General features: G+C 44.9%; 1 protein-coding gene across 1 annotated transcript in view; it reads left to right on the forward strand.

Moving 5' to 3' along the window:
- The first annotated feature begins 11 nt into the window (after nucleotides 1–11).
- Nucleotides 12–16567, forward strand: part of LOC109508317 (serine/threonine-protein kinase MARK2-like) — a 32330-nt gene continuing 15774 nt past the window's right edge. The window contains exons 1-8 of the mRNA XM_019858214.1: nucleotides 12–610; nucleotides 11504–11674; nucleotides 12733–12786; nucleotides 14044–14092; nucleotides 14185–14250; nucleotides 14333–14403; nucleotides 14847–14903; nucleotides 15565–15841. Of these exons, the coding sequence (XP_019713773.1) occupies nucleotides 560–610; nucleotides 11504–11674; nucleotides 12733–12786; nucleotides 14044–14092; nucleotides 14185–14250; nucleotides 14333–14403; nucleotides 14847–14903; nucleotides 15565–15841 (796 nt within the window). The 5' untranslated portion in view covers nucleotides 12–559. The remainder of the gene's footprint in view (nucleotides 611–11503; nucleotides 11675–12732; nucleotides 12787–14043; nucleotides 14093–14184; nucleotides 14251–14332; nucleotides 14404–14846; nucleotides 14904–15564; nucleotides 15842–16567) is intronic.

Below are 16567 nucleotides of genomic sequence, written 5' to 3' on the forward strand. Positions count from 1 at the left end.
ACCTTGCCTGGAAGATCTTTGGCCTGTAAGTCTGTTTTCGACCTGATTTTTTTTTCCTTTACGCATCGTAAAAAGCTATTTGTGAGGGGGCACACACAATAAAAACACAAAACCTGGCGATAAATTAGTTTTACGGAAACACACAACGGCCGTTTGTCGTCTATTCCCTCGGTGTCGTGCTGGCTTTAGCATGCTAGCCACCTAGTTGTACCTTGTCTCTTTAAACCAGCCCCATTAGCCAGCCAGTGACTCTTTTGAAGGGCAACAATAAACCCGAACCCCTCACATTGGCATTGTTTTTTTAAAAAAAAATTTTTAGTGCCAACAAAGATGGGACGCGCGGTTGAGCTAGCGAAGCTAACTGATGTGCAGATGTGGGATCCAACTTGTTGATTCACGGACTGTCTGACGTGTTGCTAGCGGGCTAGCACTGGGGCTCTTTTTTTTCATTTTGTACCCACACAGAGCTTAAATGTATATAAGCCACTGATTAGTCATTCTTTTGGGTCACTGCTCCCTTGCGCCTTTTTGCATCGACAAGTCTTCAAATCAAGCCAACATGTCAACAAGAACCCCACTGGTGCAAGTCATTGAAAATTCCTCTGTGCAGGTAAGATCATCACGTCGATCAATGAATAGTCAAAATTGCACAAAATACAGCCACACAATTGCACTTACATCTGGATACTGATCTTTTATTTTTAGGAAAATGCAACATAGTTTGTCTGCTGAGAAAAGTGCAACATTGTTTGTTGTGTTTGTAGGAACCGATTCCTGTGGTAAAATTATCATTTTGCAGTGGACAATATTAAGAAATTTATGAAACGTTATAATGGTGAAAATGCACCAATTCCCGGCCAACCTCTGAATGCCAAGACAATATAGGTTGAATCCCAGTGTTGGACTTTCTGAACTCTAAATATTTATGCTCTTCTCAAAATGCTGATATCAATGCAAAGCTTACCAAACACAGAAACAGACAACATAAAGTAGTGAAAAATTTATCATTGTCAAAGAATGTAAGGATGGCCCAAAGTGAATATTTTGGGGCGAAACCGAATCAGGTTGAATGCAACTGTAAGGTTCTGTTGAACTGCACCGATATTCCGATCACTTTGGTATCCTGCAACTACAAAACGATATCTCGAGCCGAGGCGTCCTGAGCCAGATGCTGAGCTGCTCTGTGTTTGTTTACAGGGTAGCTGTGTGGCTCGAGGGCATAGCACTTCCTGCCCTTTGCGGGAACAAAAGTGTACCCCAATACATGTATCCTCACACTCCCAAGTAAAAAGGCTAATAAGGGCTCTCAAATTCATGTTTTTAATCCATATAAAAGGGTGAGTTCAACCTGGTATGCACGTTACAGATTTGGGATGATCCTAAATTTGTACCCAAGGCAGAATTGGCTGTAATCATAATTTCAGGAAGCATTTCTATGAGAAATATCATCTCAGACAAAAACTGTGGTTTTACATGATTCACCCGTTGCTGGTAGTTTTCAATGAAGCCCTGTTTTTGGTCCTCTGTTTGCTCTCTGCAATCCATCCTTTCAATTCACTTGTGCACCATTGCTGCACAACTTACCAAAAGTATGTGTTACTATCTCATAAAGTCCACATATAGAAAGGCGTCAGGTCTCAAAATAAACCAAGGAGGCAAGAACTAACCCCAAAAGTGGTCTCCATAAATGCAGATAATTTTAACTTCTGATATGAGGAGAAGCTTCTTCAGTATGTATTGACTTGACGTTAACCCTCTATTCTATTGAATCAAATTATCCCCTTTTCCGTTGTAGTTATCATCCAGCGACAACCCCAAAACGCTATTCATTGTCAGTAATGTCTTTGAAAAAAATGTCAAAACTTAAACTGCACGGACAAGTGAGCAAAATACGAATGAAGCGACCGGCTTTTATACATTGAAGCTCTGTCTCATGGAGCAAAACCGGCATGTGTTGATGACTATGAGAACGTATTGAAAAATCACACATCATTAAATAGCCGAGTGCACTCAAAAAAGCCCGACTCCATCGCGTCCTTGTTCGTGTGGTCAAAAGATGCCCGCATGCTACACCGAAGATGTATGTTTACTAGCCGCATGTAATTATGTCACTATTTAATTCAATAAGGGCCATAAAAGTAACAAAAAACAAAAATTGCCGCCATGGATTTCACATTTGCTTAAAAAAAAAAAAGTACCATGTACCACAATGATACGTCAATGTGTCAGTGTTAGCGAATTTCATGTATCCACATTTCACCCGTTAGAATGTATTGTCATGCACATAGACACAGCACAGCTGCCAGTCACGATCAATCACTGTCTCAACGAAACGCACGATCAGCACATTTCAACACAAACTGCCAATGGCCGCAACACGAGTCACTCATCAACATGCAGAGGTTTCAAGCCAGCCAACTCTACGCTCTACTTCGCTGACACCCACGTCACTCACCTGTCCAAGCCCCGCCTTTCTGAAGCCAGACACACTCAAGTCACAAGTACTACATTTGAAGTTTAGAATAATACCTGCACCCTTACACGCATGTTATTATGTTTAATAACGTAGTTGCCTGAGTCAGTTTACACTGTTTTGGTGAAATGAAATTCTTAAAAACACCAAATTCCCGAACAAACAGGAAGACTCCACTCGCCTCGATTCAACCTTTGCTGATTACTATGACCTAGATCACTGATACTTGAGTTGAAAATAACACATTTTCGGCAGAGAAACGCCAACTGCCAAGTTCACAATTGAGATAGATGTCTTCTGGTGTCAACTTGAAATTGAAACGTTGCTTTCTCAAACGTGTTTTCAGAGAAGAGAATTGCAGGTTTTGAAAGAGCGGAGGCCTTGACTTGCGGTGCTTCCAAAGTTCATTTGATTCAAAGGCAACAAAGAAACCATGCAGAGCTTTCAAATCCACCCAGTGATGAGGAAGCCCCAGATACTGGATCAAAGAATGGCCAAACACAGGAAGAGCAGTCAGTCATTTGGGTGGTCCCTGGAGATGAGGGCGGGACCGGGAAGGGGTATTTATCACGCGCAGGGATGACTGTCAATCAAAAATGTTCAATACCAATACCTTCCCTTCGCTAGTTTTTTTTTTTAATGCCATCTTATCAATTCCAACAAAAAGAAAATTATTTCAACATGGCCCTCTTCGCTAATGTTGTAGCGGTACACGCTGCCTGACTTGTGTTCGGGCAGTGTTTGTTCGGTTCCCCCTCAATGACGGTGTAGATATGCTTGTTTGTTTCAACAATATGTGTCCTGTGACTGGCTGGCGACCAGTTCTGGGTGGAGTCCGCCTTCCGCCCGAAGTCAGCTTTGCGCTAATTCCGATGGGCAGAGGAAATTTAAAAGTGTTAGAAAAACGTACAAAACCTCTCATCTACTTCACCAGACGGGTATATCGTCGAGCCTTGAATGTGTATGGCTGTCTTTAACATGAGTTTAGGGGATGACAGAAACAGCGCTTGTTCAGAAGAAAGTCCCCAATGTCTTGTGTTTTGAACAAAGGAAAATGAATCCTAATTTGGATTGGTTTGCGTAAAACTCTTGATTCATTGTTGACATAAGAGCCACGCTGTGGCCCACTTACAAGTGCTCATGTTAAGTAGGAACAATAGCTGCTATATAAGGTGGTAACACTGACCATTTCCCGTTCCATTGCCGTCTATCAATAAACCCTTCACTGACAGCATCCAATGAAGTGATTGGAAAACTGCTGTGTTTCCTCAAATCGTCCCTGAGGCGGGGTTGACGTGCTCATTGACAAATTGGGGCGGTGCCTTGGCCATTTCTGGATTAATATTTAACAGTGTTAGCTGTGGTGACTGTTGGCTTTTTCTCGAGCAACCAAGTTCAAGTGAGCTCAGCCGTTCACTAGTTAGTGTCCGTGTGTGAGGAAGTAGGGTTTTTCCTGTTTGGCGATATTCCCCCGTGTCTCATGAAAGAGACCAACGGAGCTCGAAATACAGGTCTGCCCCTGACGTCATCCTTAATCTCAGTGTTGGGTGCTCGGCGCACACTAGCTGGGCACGCTCGCGCGATGGCTTTGAACTACCGCTTTTTTCAAACGTGGCCATTTCCTTATTTGAGAAGACTTGTCCGCAGTGTAATCGCATTTCAAACGCCCATTTATAAGAGTTTCTGTCCACAGTGGTACCTAGGTTATTTTTATTTTATTTTATTTTATTTTTTTTTAAAGCAATGACTCTTTGCCCCTTTCCTTGGCCAACATAATAATAAAAAAGTAAAATGAAAACACTCTCAAGGAGCAAAGACTCTCACACTGAACAAACCGTGTGGTCAATGGACAATCTGAGCTTGAGGTCTGATTGACTTGGCCGGGCCTCTTAAAGCCACACAACCACAAATGCCAACAGTTTGTGTGACTTGTGGCCTGTTTGCTGAAACAGCGTTTTGCGTTACTCTTTTATAATCGTTTCATCATACATTGGATGCCATTTTTTAAAAGTACACAACACAGAGTTAAACATAAATAAAAACAGAGTAGAGTGATTTGCAAATCATGTTGAACCTATTTTTGAGTACACCGCAAAGACAAAATATCGAATGTTCAAAATGATCATCTTTATCGTTTTTAGCAACTGATCCTTAACTTGGATTTGTGTGCCTGCAAAACCCTCCCAAAAAAAAAACTGAGAAAGTTGAGGAATGCTCATCAAACACCTGCTTGGAGCATGCCACAAGTGACAGGCTCACTGGGAACAGGCGGGTGCCATGATTGGCTCGAAAAGAAGCTTTTGTGTCTTGAGTTCCCAAATGGTTATTAAATGTCGTTCAAAGAAAAAGGGATGTAACATCGTGGGAAACATGACCTTGTCTCAGCTCTTTTGGAACATGTTACAGCCATTAAAATACTAAGTTGATGATCATTTGCTCAAAACCATAACAGAGATCAGTTTGAACTTTACACATTTTGTCTTTGTCGTGTATTCGATTAAAAATCGGTTGACCATGAATTGCAAATTACGGCATTCCATCCTGATTTACGTTTAACACAGCACCCTGACGTCACATTTGGAATTGGATATGTATAACCACACAAAAAAATCTGATTCATGGCATGTTGCTTTATTTTAATGCGGAAGATTGATTTGATAATTACGAGTCAACCTCCCACTGTTCTTGCCAAACGGATGACAGCAAACACTGGCGCATTTCCCCCGTTTTTTTTCTTTTTTTTTTTTTTTCTTTCTGCGGCCTCTCCTCGTTCTTGCTTACGTTGAATGAGTCATCGCACGAGCATGACGATCCGTAACAAGCGCGTCGTCATCCCGCCCGAGAAACCGTAAATTCTGCCTTGCTCCTTTAGCGGCGCAGTCGCTAGGCAGAACAGCCGAGAGAGAGAGAGAGACGGAGCTAGCTGGGGTCCTAGCAACAGAAAACCTGCCTCACACAAACACGCACGCATTCATCTTTGTTCTCACCGTGGCACACAGTAGCCCTCCTTCAGATACACACCCCCACTCAGTTTGTGTTTCACTTGACTGGAATGACATTTTAATTGAATGAGCTGTGTCAGCAACCCTATTAATCGTCGCATAAACAGGTGCTGGGGTGCGTGTGTGTGTGTTTGTGTGTGTCTATAGGATTGTTTAAAACAGAGCGCAGCGTAAAACAAGCCTTTCCAGTTGAGTGGACTGGTAGGTGTGGCGGCGCACTGTCGACCTGGACTTCCCTCTCCGCCACGACGCTTGTGTTCCTCAACGGTTGCCAGGGAAGAAAAGAAAGATAATTTGGCGAAAATGAAATCAAAACCAAAATATAACGTTGTTTTGAGAGCAGCAAAAGCAGGTGCAAAAAGATCGCTGTCTTATGAAATTAAGTTGAACAGTTGCACATCCTGTGAGTGTGCCCCGTTACACTTGAACGGGAAGCCCTCTGTGGCCGGCCAACTACTTGAGAGCGACACGGGCACAGAACAAATCAAGCAAATTGCGCAAAATGATTCACCGTAAGACCATCATGGGCAAGTACGGAAACAACAGGAACCCGTCGCCTTTGAAATGGCAGAACTGTGAATCAAATCGCTGCTATTTTGACCATGAGTTCAATGTTTCAAGACATTTCACGTGAAACGTGTCCAAATGCTCGGAATTTCAGTCTGTCAGCGGGAAATATTCTCAGGTTTTTGTCTTGCTTCATTAAAGCTGACTGATTCTCTTTGGGTGCCGAATCAACATGAGACCTCTGTTGACATCTGCCATTACTCGGGAATAATGTGACAGATTAAACCTCGATCAGAATCTTAATCAAATCTGAATTAATGTCCTAATTTTAAATAAATGGATGGATAATAAATTGTATTTGATTCAGTTTCTCGAAGAAAAAAAATCAACAGTCAAACCTCGGTTTTCGAACGTCTCTGTTCTCAACCAAATCGGTTTTGGACCAAAAATTTCGATTTTTTTTATGACTCTGATTACGACCGAAAATTGGTTCTCGACCAAACTGAGCGCATTTGAATGCGCCATTTGACCCCTCTCGCCTTCCTTTCACGAGGAAGTGACGCTTCCTCGGGTAGACGAGGAAGTGAAGCTTCCTCGTGTAGCGTTCCATTGTGAGCAGACGTGTTCAATAAAGATTATTGTTTTTTTTTAAAGGTGCGTGGTTTCGGTTTTCGAACAAATCGGTTTTCGAACAGCCTTCCGGAATGGATTATGGTTGAAAACCGAGGTATGACTGTATTTGATAATTTAAAGTTCTCATGAATTGCAGTCCAGGCTCATTTGAGAGCAGATGGAAATTGCGACATCCAGACTCAATGTCATAAGTGCTTCAAAAGACGTAGTCTGGTCGAACATGGCGCACCTTCAACAACACCATCCGGAAATTTCACTGCTGCCATGTACCTCTGTTTGGAAAAGCACCAAGCCTCTGCAGAAGTGTATGGTAACATCAGTACAACAGTCTTACTGTATTTCTCTTGGGGAGTACGCTGAGCAAAAGCTTGCGCAGGATGGTGGCCATCGGAGTCTGAGTGCATTTGAGATGGTCGAACACTTGGCTCGTGTTGCCTTCTTGTAAATGACCTTTTTCTGAGCACTGCGTGACTTGTCAATCTCAACCGAGTTCGACTCATGTTTTAACCTCCTGCTCCATATTTTCGGGTCCGAAGCCAGTATCAGTCTGTCCCGGGGCAAATGCGATGACATCAGTCATTAGCAAGAGTTACCGCGATTGCTCGGAAGAGTCCGAATCTCTGCCGCGATCCAAATAGATCATTTATATACCATTGGGATATAGAAGCGCAGACTGTGTTGCGGTATGCGTGCCACATGGGTGGATACTCGCATTTTATGGTAATCCAGTTCAAAAGCCCGCTCACACCAAACCGAGAGAAACAGCGACATCGACGTGCTAAAGTTGACCGCCCGCATGTGGGGTTTGCGCAGATCTCTGTCGGAATATTTGATGCACGCCAGAGCTGAAATCTTGTTGGTGTATGTTCAGGGGGGTAATAAAAGACCAAAAAACTTAATCTACAGGCTCTCAATTGCAAGTAGAGATCCCCAGAAGTGTCAACAATGGGGCAGTGAGGACAAAGAAGAAGTCATCAGTAGTGTTCAGTTAGCCTGGACTGAACTACTCACCCGCCCCAGGACGTGAGACTTGCCCAACTCAGAATGACGAGACTCGACTTGACCTTGGTGTATGTTCAGGAGGGTAACAAAAGACCAAAAAACAAATGCACAAGCTCTCAATTTCAAGTAAAGATCCCCAGAAGTGTCAACAGCGGGGCAGTGAGGACAAAGAAGAAGTCATCAGTAGGGTTCGGTCAGCCTGGACTGAACTCCTCACCCGCCCCAGGACGTGACACTTGCCCAACTCAGAATGACGAGACTCGACTTGACCTCATCCTGAACTTCATGACTTGAGACATCATGCCTGCTTACGTTTGAGAATCTGCATTTTCAAGGTAGCGCACCGATTGTGTTGTTTTTGAAAGGGAGATTTTGTTTTCTGTGGGTGTCGTGCGTGGGAAGCTGGCAACCTACCAGGGTGTTGTAATGTGGAGTCAAGAGGCCATTTCATGAAGCACGTGTTAGGGAGGGAGCTCAGTCATTCAATTTGATTCAAAGATTATGCTTTTGATCCAATTGGAGGGGAGGGGAGGGGCTGGGGGGAAGCCAATGGTCTCATGCAAGACACAAAATTGACAAGAAGACAGGGGCCGGTGTCAGATTGTGATGGTACGATTACGCAAACGTGTGACAGTTTCACAGGATCATGGTATTGCAATTACGTCTCTGTGAAGTCACGAGGGTTCCGCTTCATGCGTAGCCCCCCCCAAAGGCAACATCACAAAATGCGGTCGTCCTGTATTTACGGTAGTTTGAATGTGTGCGCGCTGGGGCGTTGGGAGTCGTCAGCCTGCAGCTGCCCAAAAATGAAGGAAGAGTCGGTATACAAAAATAGTCCTGGAATGAAACACCACCAAAGAGCTGAAGAAAGTAGTCCTTGCGCTATGACCCCCTTAGCGACCCCCCCAGTCAGTGAAAAATGACTTTTTCCCTGGAAAAGTGCCAAAATGTCTCCTGTTGTTCCCTCACACGACCCAATTTTATGTTGAAGTTTTACAAATGCTTTGCTAAAGTTTGCTCTGCGCTAGCCTAACATTTAACGGAAGGTCATTCCATATCTTCAGTGGTGAAGAATTTGGTTCAGTGGCAGGAATATGCTTGGTTCACGTGTCACTACGCGAGAGTCTCTCTTTTCATGCAGCTGTTGTCATCCTGCTCCCTTGTGTCTAGCACTGACATCTTGATAGAGGTACCTTGATTTATGGCTCTTCCAAAATGTGTTTTTTGAGTTCAAAGCACCACTTGGTCATTTTTTTATTTTTTTATGTTTTAGGAACGAGCTTCAGATTTGCCATTGCTTCAGTGTAGTGAAATAAAGAAGAGTCGCAGTCACCAAAGTGTTTTCAGCCCGCTATTGAGCAGCTCAAACAGTTCAACTAAAAAACAAGAACACTTGCAAGGAGCTACAGAAGGCCAAAAGCTGCGTGTTTCTGTCACCACACACTAGACCAGGGCTGCACAACCTATTACTGATCAAAGATCTATTTTTCAAGCAACCGACTTCCCGCGATAGTCCCCGTTACAGCATACGCATGCACGCCACGATGATCAACAGCCATAACGGCCCCTAACTTGAATGAAACAGAAAAACAAAGTAGATGCAAGAGTTTGTGAAAAGGAAATCGATGGCAAACTTAACCGAGACCTGATGCGGAGGCACGGGACGCACTTTTGCAGCGTGTTAAGTGCAGAAACTATCGTACGTATGTGTACCGTTTGAAAATGCTTCTCCAGGCGCTCCAGATTGCCGCTCTTTGCCATTGCCGTTGATGAATTGTACAGTCGAACCTCTTTTCAAAGTGCCCCGTTTACGTGTCCACCCCTATAACGTTCGTTCACAGTTCCCGATTTCACGTCATTCATTTTCCATTTGCCGATTTTGCTTCCAGCGAACATCTTTGTCATTTAAACTTCATGATAACGACCAGATTTTCCCCACAACATTGCGAAAATGCATTTGTTCAGATGAACCGTGGGAAGCTAATTGCCACCGCGACCTTGCTTATGAAGAAAATGTACAGCGCGGGGTTCCTCTCCGTTGCTCAGCAATGCTACTGATCGACTTCCGGAGGCACGGCGCATACATGGTCTGAAAATCCGTCTGGTAAACGGAAGCAAATCTCACCGTCTGTGAAGGCTGACATTGTCTCTCACTCGGGGAAGGGAGTCTCCCAGACCAAACTCAGCCGAGACTTCGAATTGGCAAAGTCAAAAATTTTGACAATCATCCGTAAAATGGCAACAAAATCATGGCAGAGTTCAAGGCCAATGAAACCGAAAATCGGTTTTGATTTAGACGATCTGAGATCATTGAACCAGACGTGACTTGATTTCGACCATCTGAGATCTTTGAACCAATGACACGTTCGTATCAATGGGCTTTTCCAATATACATGAATTGCGCTTTATAAAAGCAGTTCATATTTTTACACGACTTTTTTGTTTTCACGCAATACTGTGTTATTTTCTCACGGCATTTACTGTCCAGTCCGCGCACGTTATGGAATCAGCATCAAAATAAGAAACTGGACTCCCCATTGCTTCTCTTTGCGTTGCAGTCGTGTTCACAATGACATTGTCTGTCTCCCACTCCTTCGCCCTCTCGCTCCCAAAATAAAACTCATTTGCTCCACCCTCACACAAGACCACATAAGGATCTCCGCTCGGCTCCCGGATTGTGGCACCCGACCGAGATGAAGCGCTCCCGTTCCACTTTTGTGTGTGCAGGCAAGCTTTTAAACGGGAGACGCATGCTCTGTTTGGAGTCGGGGAAACACAATGAAGTAATCATGGTTTGTCCCGGTTTCCCAGGGCCCCAAATGTGTGGCAGCGCAGCGAGGAAGAGCTCGTTGGCGGTCTGCGGCTTATTCGCAACACCGAGTGAGCCTCTAATTAGTCCCGAGATAATTGCACAAATCAAATCACTAGTTGGTGTGGAAAGGGGCACTCGGGAGAGTGCGTCGAAAAACCCACCGCCAGGGGTTCTGTGTGTGTGATTTTTGTCCCACTCTGCGCGCCCGCCCGTCTGCTTGTTGGTGCAAGCGCGCCTTTGCGTGCATGGGATGTGTGTGGACTTGCGCGCCTTTGTGCGTCGTCACCCCAAAGCCGCTCTGACCCTGATCCCCCTTCACCTGCCCGCTCAGATCGCTCCCTCACACACAAATGCAATGAAGCTTTCACCGATTTGCCAGGTTGTTGCCAGCCGTGCTCAAACCTTCTGAGCGTGGCAGTTTTTTTTGTTGTTGTTGTTGTTTTTCTGTCGCTTCCTATAACTTCTTGCCTGGAGCGCTATGAAAAAAACACAAATAGGATGATGTATTATCCGGGCACGTCAGAGGATAAATATTGTATGCTAAACGTTAACCATGGGAAAACCAGCAGCAACCGGAGTCCAACTTCCGAGCAGTGTTGGGCGTGCCTTTGGGCTACGAACAGTTCCTAGTCAACAGCCGACAACTGGGTCTGCAGGTGCCCGGGTCGCTGCGGCTTTAGGAGCCGCTTTGGGACCCGGTTGGAGGTTGCTCAACAGCAACAGCAGCAACAGGAAACTCTAGGCTCGAATGGCCATATTTGGACACTTTGAGGTGCATTACCTGCTCACTTTTTGGCAAGACCAAGTCAGTGGAATACAGTGTAGCCTTGCCAAAATGAGTGACTGCAAATTTTTAATTTTTTTTGACATTGTGTTCCGTTTGAAAAGAACGCAGCCCAGTGAAAAGAGGTCGATCTCTGGCGGGGTTTTTTTTTCTTCAATTGTTGAACTTTTAAAAGGTTATTTTATTCGGGATCATGTTCACACACGGTAAATATTTTGACATTTTATCTCACCCAGCCCAAAGCTGCAATTTGTATAACACGTGCGTTCTGATTTCTTCGGAATTGTCAGGACTCCAAGTCGTCGTCCGGGCGCTCCAGCATGTCGCGATGTCGGAACTCCATCGCGACGACCACGTCGGACGAGCAGCCGCACATCGGCAACTATCGGTTGCTGAAAACCATTGGCAAGGGCAACTTCGCGAAAGTCAAACTGGCTCGCCACGTCCTCACCGGAAAGGAGGTAAATCTTTGGGCTTCACACACGCCAGCCACACCGAAAGTTGCGCTGCTTGTTGTCAGAATTACTGTCCGACCGTTCTGGAACTTTTGAGACTGATGTCAGTTCAGATTCTTTTTGGCAGGATAAAATTTGGATAACCGATTAATGGGCTAATTAAATTCGACCCGCCTATTAATCAGCCGTGCAAGAAATCTAGCAAGTTTTTGTTGGCAGATCCCCGCATGACACCTCAAAAGCGACTTCCTGGTGGATGGAAGGTGTGTGTGTGTGCGCATGTACATGCTGCTGTCATTCTGTATAAAGGCCACAGCTCATATGGCTCTTGGAGAGCATAAAACCCCTTCCAGAAAATTAGCTCAGCATTTTCTTCCGCAGCGGAGAAAGTCTTCGGCTCAGCGTGCTATGCACTTGCGGCGTGTCGCTTTCAGAGGGAAAGCGGCGAGCCATGCTGGGGCTCCTTCTTTGGACCAACACGGCACGTTGGTTAGGAGGGACATGGGCGGGCTCTGTCAACGTGTGACAGCTCTCTGCCTGACACCCTGATAACACTCCATGTGACTCGCTGGCACACGCGCGCACACACACACACACAGTGGAAAAAACAAGGGCGAGTCAGAGGGCACCAAGGAGTCAAATGAGCAACACTGGAAAGAAGAAAGAAAGTGCTCAATTGTCTTCAGTCCTTTGTTCTCCTGCACGTTAAACGCTCTTGAATTCCACCCCCCCCCCACACACACACACACACACACACACACACACACACACACACACACACACACACCGTCACACTTTACAGTTTTTATCCCTCCCATCTGACTCTATTTTTGTTTCAGTTTCATCGCTCCCTGCGTGTTTTCATACTGTGCCGCCGACCCTCACGTGTGTCTTTATTCGACCCCCGTTATGCAACTGACACCTGCTGCTATCATGTTATAGTCAATCTTGTACACCTCAATCCAATGCCAACGTTTGCCATCGGCTCGTCCTCTGAGGTGCAGGTGCTTGTGCAATGCATGCAAGTCATGTTGTTTTGTTTGTTTTTCTTTTTTGCCTTCTAGGTGGCTGTGAAAATCATTGATAAGACACAACTCAACTCCTCCAGTTTGCAGAAGGTGGGTTGCCCCCCCTCCCTCCTCCCAATCTCTCTCACACACACACACACACACACAGACACACACACACACACACACACGTTTACAAAAATCTAACGGTCACGCATATCTTCCTTTCCTCTGCTTTTCTGAAGCGGTCCGGTTTTCAATGAGTTTTAATGACAGGAAATAAACTGCAATTACTTCCCTTGATCGTGGCTGGGTGGGGTCTGTCCACTTGCACGCATGTGCACACGTTCACTCTCTCACACACACAAGCGCACTCTCGCCATGTGTGTTTGCATCACGACAAATAAAAATGCAGAACCACTGCTGTGCTTGCCACATAACGGCCACTGCTTGTCAGATTAGCGCAAAAAGAAGGATCAGTATGCTCAGATCCAGATTTTTCACAAAGTCATATTGCCATTTGATTCTTGTTATATTTTGCTCCAACAATGACCGTAAGCACCAGAGCTCAACAATTACTCAAATTCAAATCAACCGCACACAGTTGCAGAATGCAATTTTCACTTGGAAAAGGCTTCAATTTTGGGGGATCCCCGCAACAACCGGTGTTTCGTGTCAGTCAGTAGGCTTTATTCCTTATCTATTTTATCCATGTTACTTTTTTGTTTCTGTCAGTTCTAAACAAGTTCAGCCCTTAGGAATTGGAAATGTACACGTCATTGTTTCATCCAACATGAAAAGTTTGAAGTGATAAAGCCACGGATTTGTTTGCATTGCTGTTGTCATATGATTTATGACTCACCGATTTAAGTTTTTGGCGCACTTTGGTAGAACGGTGTTGTTGCAGTGAATTCTTGTGAAAATATTTAGGAAGTGAACTGGTATTGAAGTTGAAAACCTGTCTTTCATGTTAATTCATGGTTCGTTTGCTTTTATCTTAGTGTAAGCCTAACCGATGAAGCCAAAACATTCACACAATATAATGCATTGACTATTGTTTCTTGAGATACAGGTAAATTAATCGCTAGAGTTTGAGGGAGCTTGTAAAAAAAAAAAAAAAAAAAAAAAAAAAAAGCATATTCAATTGCAATATTGAGGGAAAGAAAAACAGCAATTTGCTTATTTTTAAAATCGTTAAGCCCCTAATCAAGGGCCTCCAGACCACATGTGGTGTTGCCATGGACACATAGACTTTCTATTGGCAGGCACACGCAAACCTCAAGATGGTGTTTATTTAGTTTGGAGCGCCGCCTGTGTCCATTGAGTGTTTGACCCAGCCCGTCTCTGTGTGTGCGTCTTGTTTGCTAGCTCTTCCGGGAGGTGAGGATCATGAAGATGTTGAACCACCCCAACATAGGTGAGTTGAAAGGACGGCCACGCTTCAAACAAAACGGAAAGGGTGCAAATGATGGCCACTCAGCATCTTTTTGCATTCTCCTCCACCATCAGTTAAGCTCTTTGAGGTGATAGAGACCGAAAAGACCTTGTACCTGGTAATGGAGTACGCCAGCGGAGGTGAGCGAGCGTGTGACGTGCGGGAGCTTTTGATTCAAGTGCAGGAGTGGAATGGAGCCCCAATTGTGTGCCCGTCTTGTAGGAGAGGTGTTTGATTACTTGGTGGCTCATGGCAGGATGAAGGAGAAAGAAGCCCGTGCCAAATTTCGACAGGTATGTTCCAGTGCGTCAATATAAATTCCTTCAATTTGCCATTTTGATGGCTTACACACCAAGCAGCAGCATTCAGAACAGGTTTGGAAGTTTTCAAACGTTTCCCAGCATCAAAAAAGTGCTTTCTCCCGGCAGAAAAAAAAAAAACGTTTGTCCAAACTTGTCTGTAAATGATACTTGATAAGTAACAACAAACAATTTAACGTCATTCGATGATCCACAATGCAGTATGTCTTAGCTTGAGTAACGCCACTCCCTCTCCATCTCTTGTTAAGTAGGCAGTGCACATCACTTTAAAAATACAGAAGCCCCTCCCAAAAAAGAACAACCGTCCAGCCCTGCGTTATCTTTACAATTGCTTCCTAATTGTGTTTTTTTTTTCTTGCGTTATTCACTCACTCTCCTTCTGCTCTCTGTCCCTTGCTCACTTTCTCACTCCCCAGATTGTGTCAGCGGTGCAGTATTGCCATCAGAAGTGTATAGTACACCGAGACCTCAAGGTGACAAAATACACTCACACATGATTATGAAATGGTGGCGACCAAGCCTCTTTTGTCTACCGCGTCATACACTTACTGTATTAAAGCTGTCACTATTTTCTTATACAGTCCAAAAAAAAATTTTCTGGAGCGCAGACCCCAAGGCATCATAGTATAGCAGGCCTGCGCATCCTGTGCTAATCCCACTCATCAGTGGGTTGGCATGAAAACAATGTCACAGGCTTAACACTGATGTGGATTTTGATTGGTTGTTGAATGAGTCTGAATTTCACAGTAAAGCGATCAATGTTACTTTCATCAATAATGCAGTGTAGCGGTTATCTGAGTTTTACCCCTCATCATCATCAAAATCGTTTCCATTCAAGCTGTCTCCAGCCTCCCGATCGCAATCGCGCAGAAGGTAGAGAATATTTAGATCAAGTGAAAAGGAGAGTGCACCTGTTGCTAGGCAACCAGGGCCCACTTGCTCAATAACTCCCTTCAAGTTTCACGAAGTGTCATCGCTGAGTTTGCCCATTGCGTGCTACCTTGTCTGCGACTGCAACCCCTCCACCGTAGTAACCAATATTTCAGGCACACTCAAGTAGCAAGACTTCCAAAGTATTTCTCCACATCCGAAAAATTGTCCTCCACCCACTCGGTTTGAATTGTCCGTTTGCAGGCAGAGAACCTGCTCCTGGACGCCGACATGAACATCAAGATCGCAGACTTTGGTTTTAGCAACGAGTTCACTCTGGGGAACAAGCTGGACACGTTCTGCGGCTCCCCGCCGTACGCCGCGCCTGAACTATTCCAGGGCAAGAAGTACGATGGGCCCGAGGTGGACGTGTGGAGCCTGGGGGTCATCCTCTACACGCTCGTCAGCGGCTCTCTGCCTTTCGATGGACAAAATCTCAAGGTTAGGACCGGCAGACTAGTCCATATGCGTGTGGATCCATGTCTTACATAAGCGGTCTGTCTGTTTAGTGTGGGTGGTTGCAGCGTTTCTCTTCTTGGCTTCTTTTCCTTCTACCAAGTGGATTACGCCAGTATGAGCCAGAGTGACTATTTATTAGAATCGTATTTCGATGAGAAGTGATCAAGCCTTGGTGCGTACTGCTTTTCTTCGCGCCACCTATCATGCTGTGAAGTCAGGCAGCACCCACGTGACGCATCCTGGACGTGCGGACACATTTTGGGTGGGCGATCTGATACCAAATGTGATGTTGATATTAACATTCCTGTGAAGTATCTCGGTTTAGCAAGTTTGCCATTTCACTGCCTCACTCTGTGTATGGTTTTGTTAAACACCAACGTTACTTGCCTTACTATGTCTTTAAAAGACTGGCGCTGGTTAATGTACTGTAGTACACTTTTTTTCTTGCACAATAGGTTAAATGACCAATCTAGATTCTTCCCAGGTGTGATTGTGGGTGTGAATGTTTGTTTGTCTGTGTGTGCCCTGCAAATGGCCGGCAAAACAATAGGTTAAATGACCAATCTAGATTCTCCCCAGGTGTGATTGTGGGTGTAAATGGTTGTTTGTCTGTGTGTGCCCTGCAAATGGCCGGCAACAAGTTTGGCCTACTGCTCGAAAATGGCTGGGATAGGCTCCCGCATACCCGCAACCCTCATGAGGGTAAGGGGGATCAGGCCCAAGGCAGCAGGGAGGGGTGGACAAGGCC

Source organism: Hippocampus comes, unplaced genomic scaffold (assembly GCF_001891065.2).
Source record: "Hippocampus comes isolate QL1 unplaced genomic scaffold, H_comes_QL1_v1.1 scaffold48, whole genome shotgun sequence".
Lineage (NCBI taxonomy): Eukaryota > Metazoa > Chordata > Actinopteri > Syngnathiformes > Syngnathidae > Hippocampus > Hippocampus comes.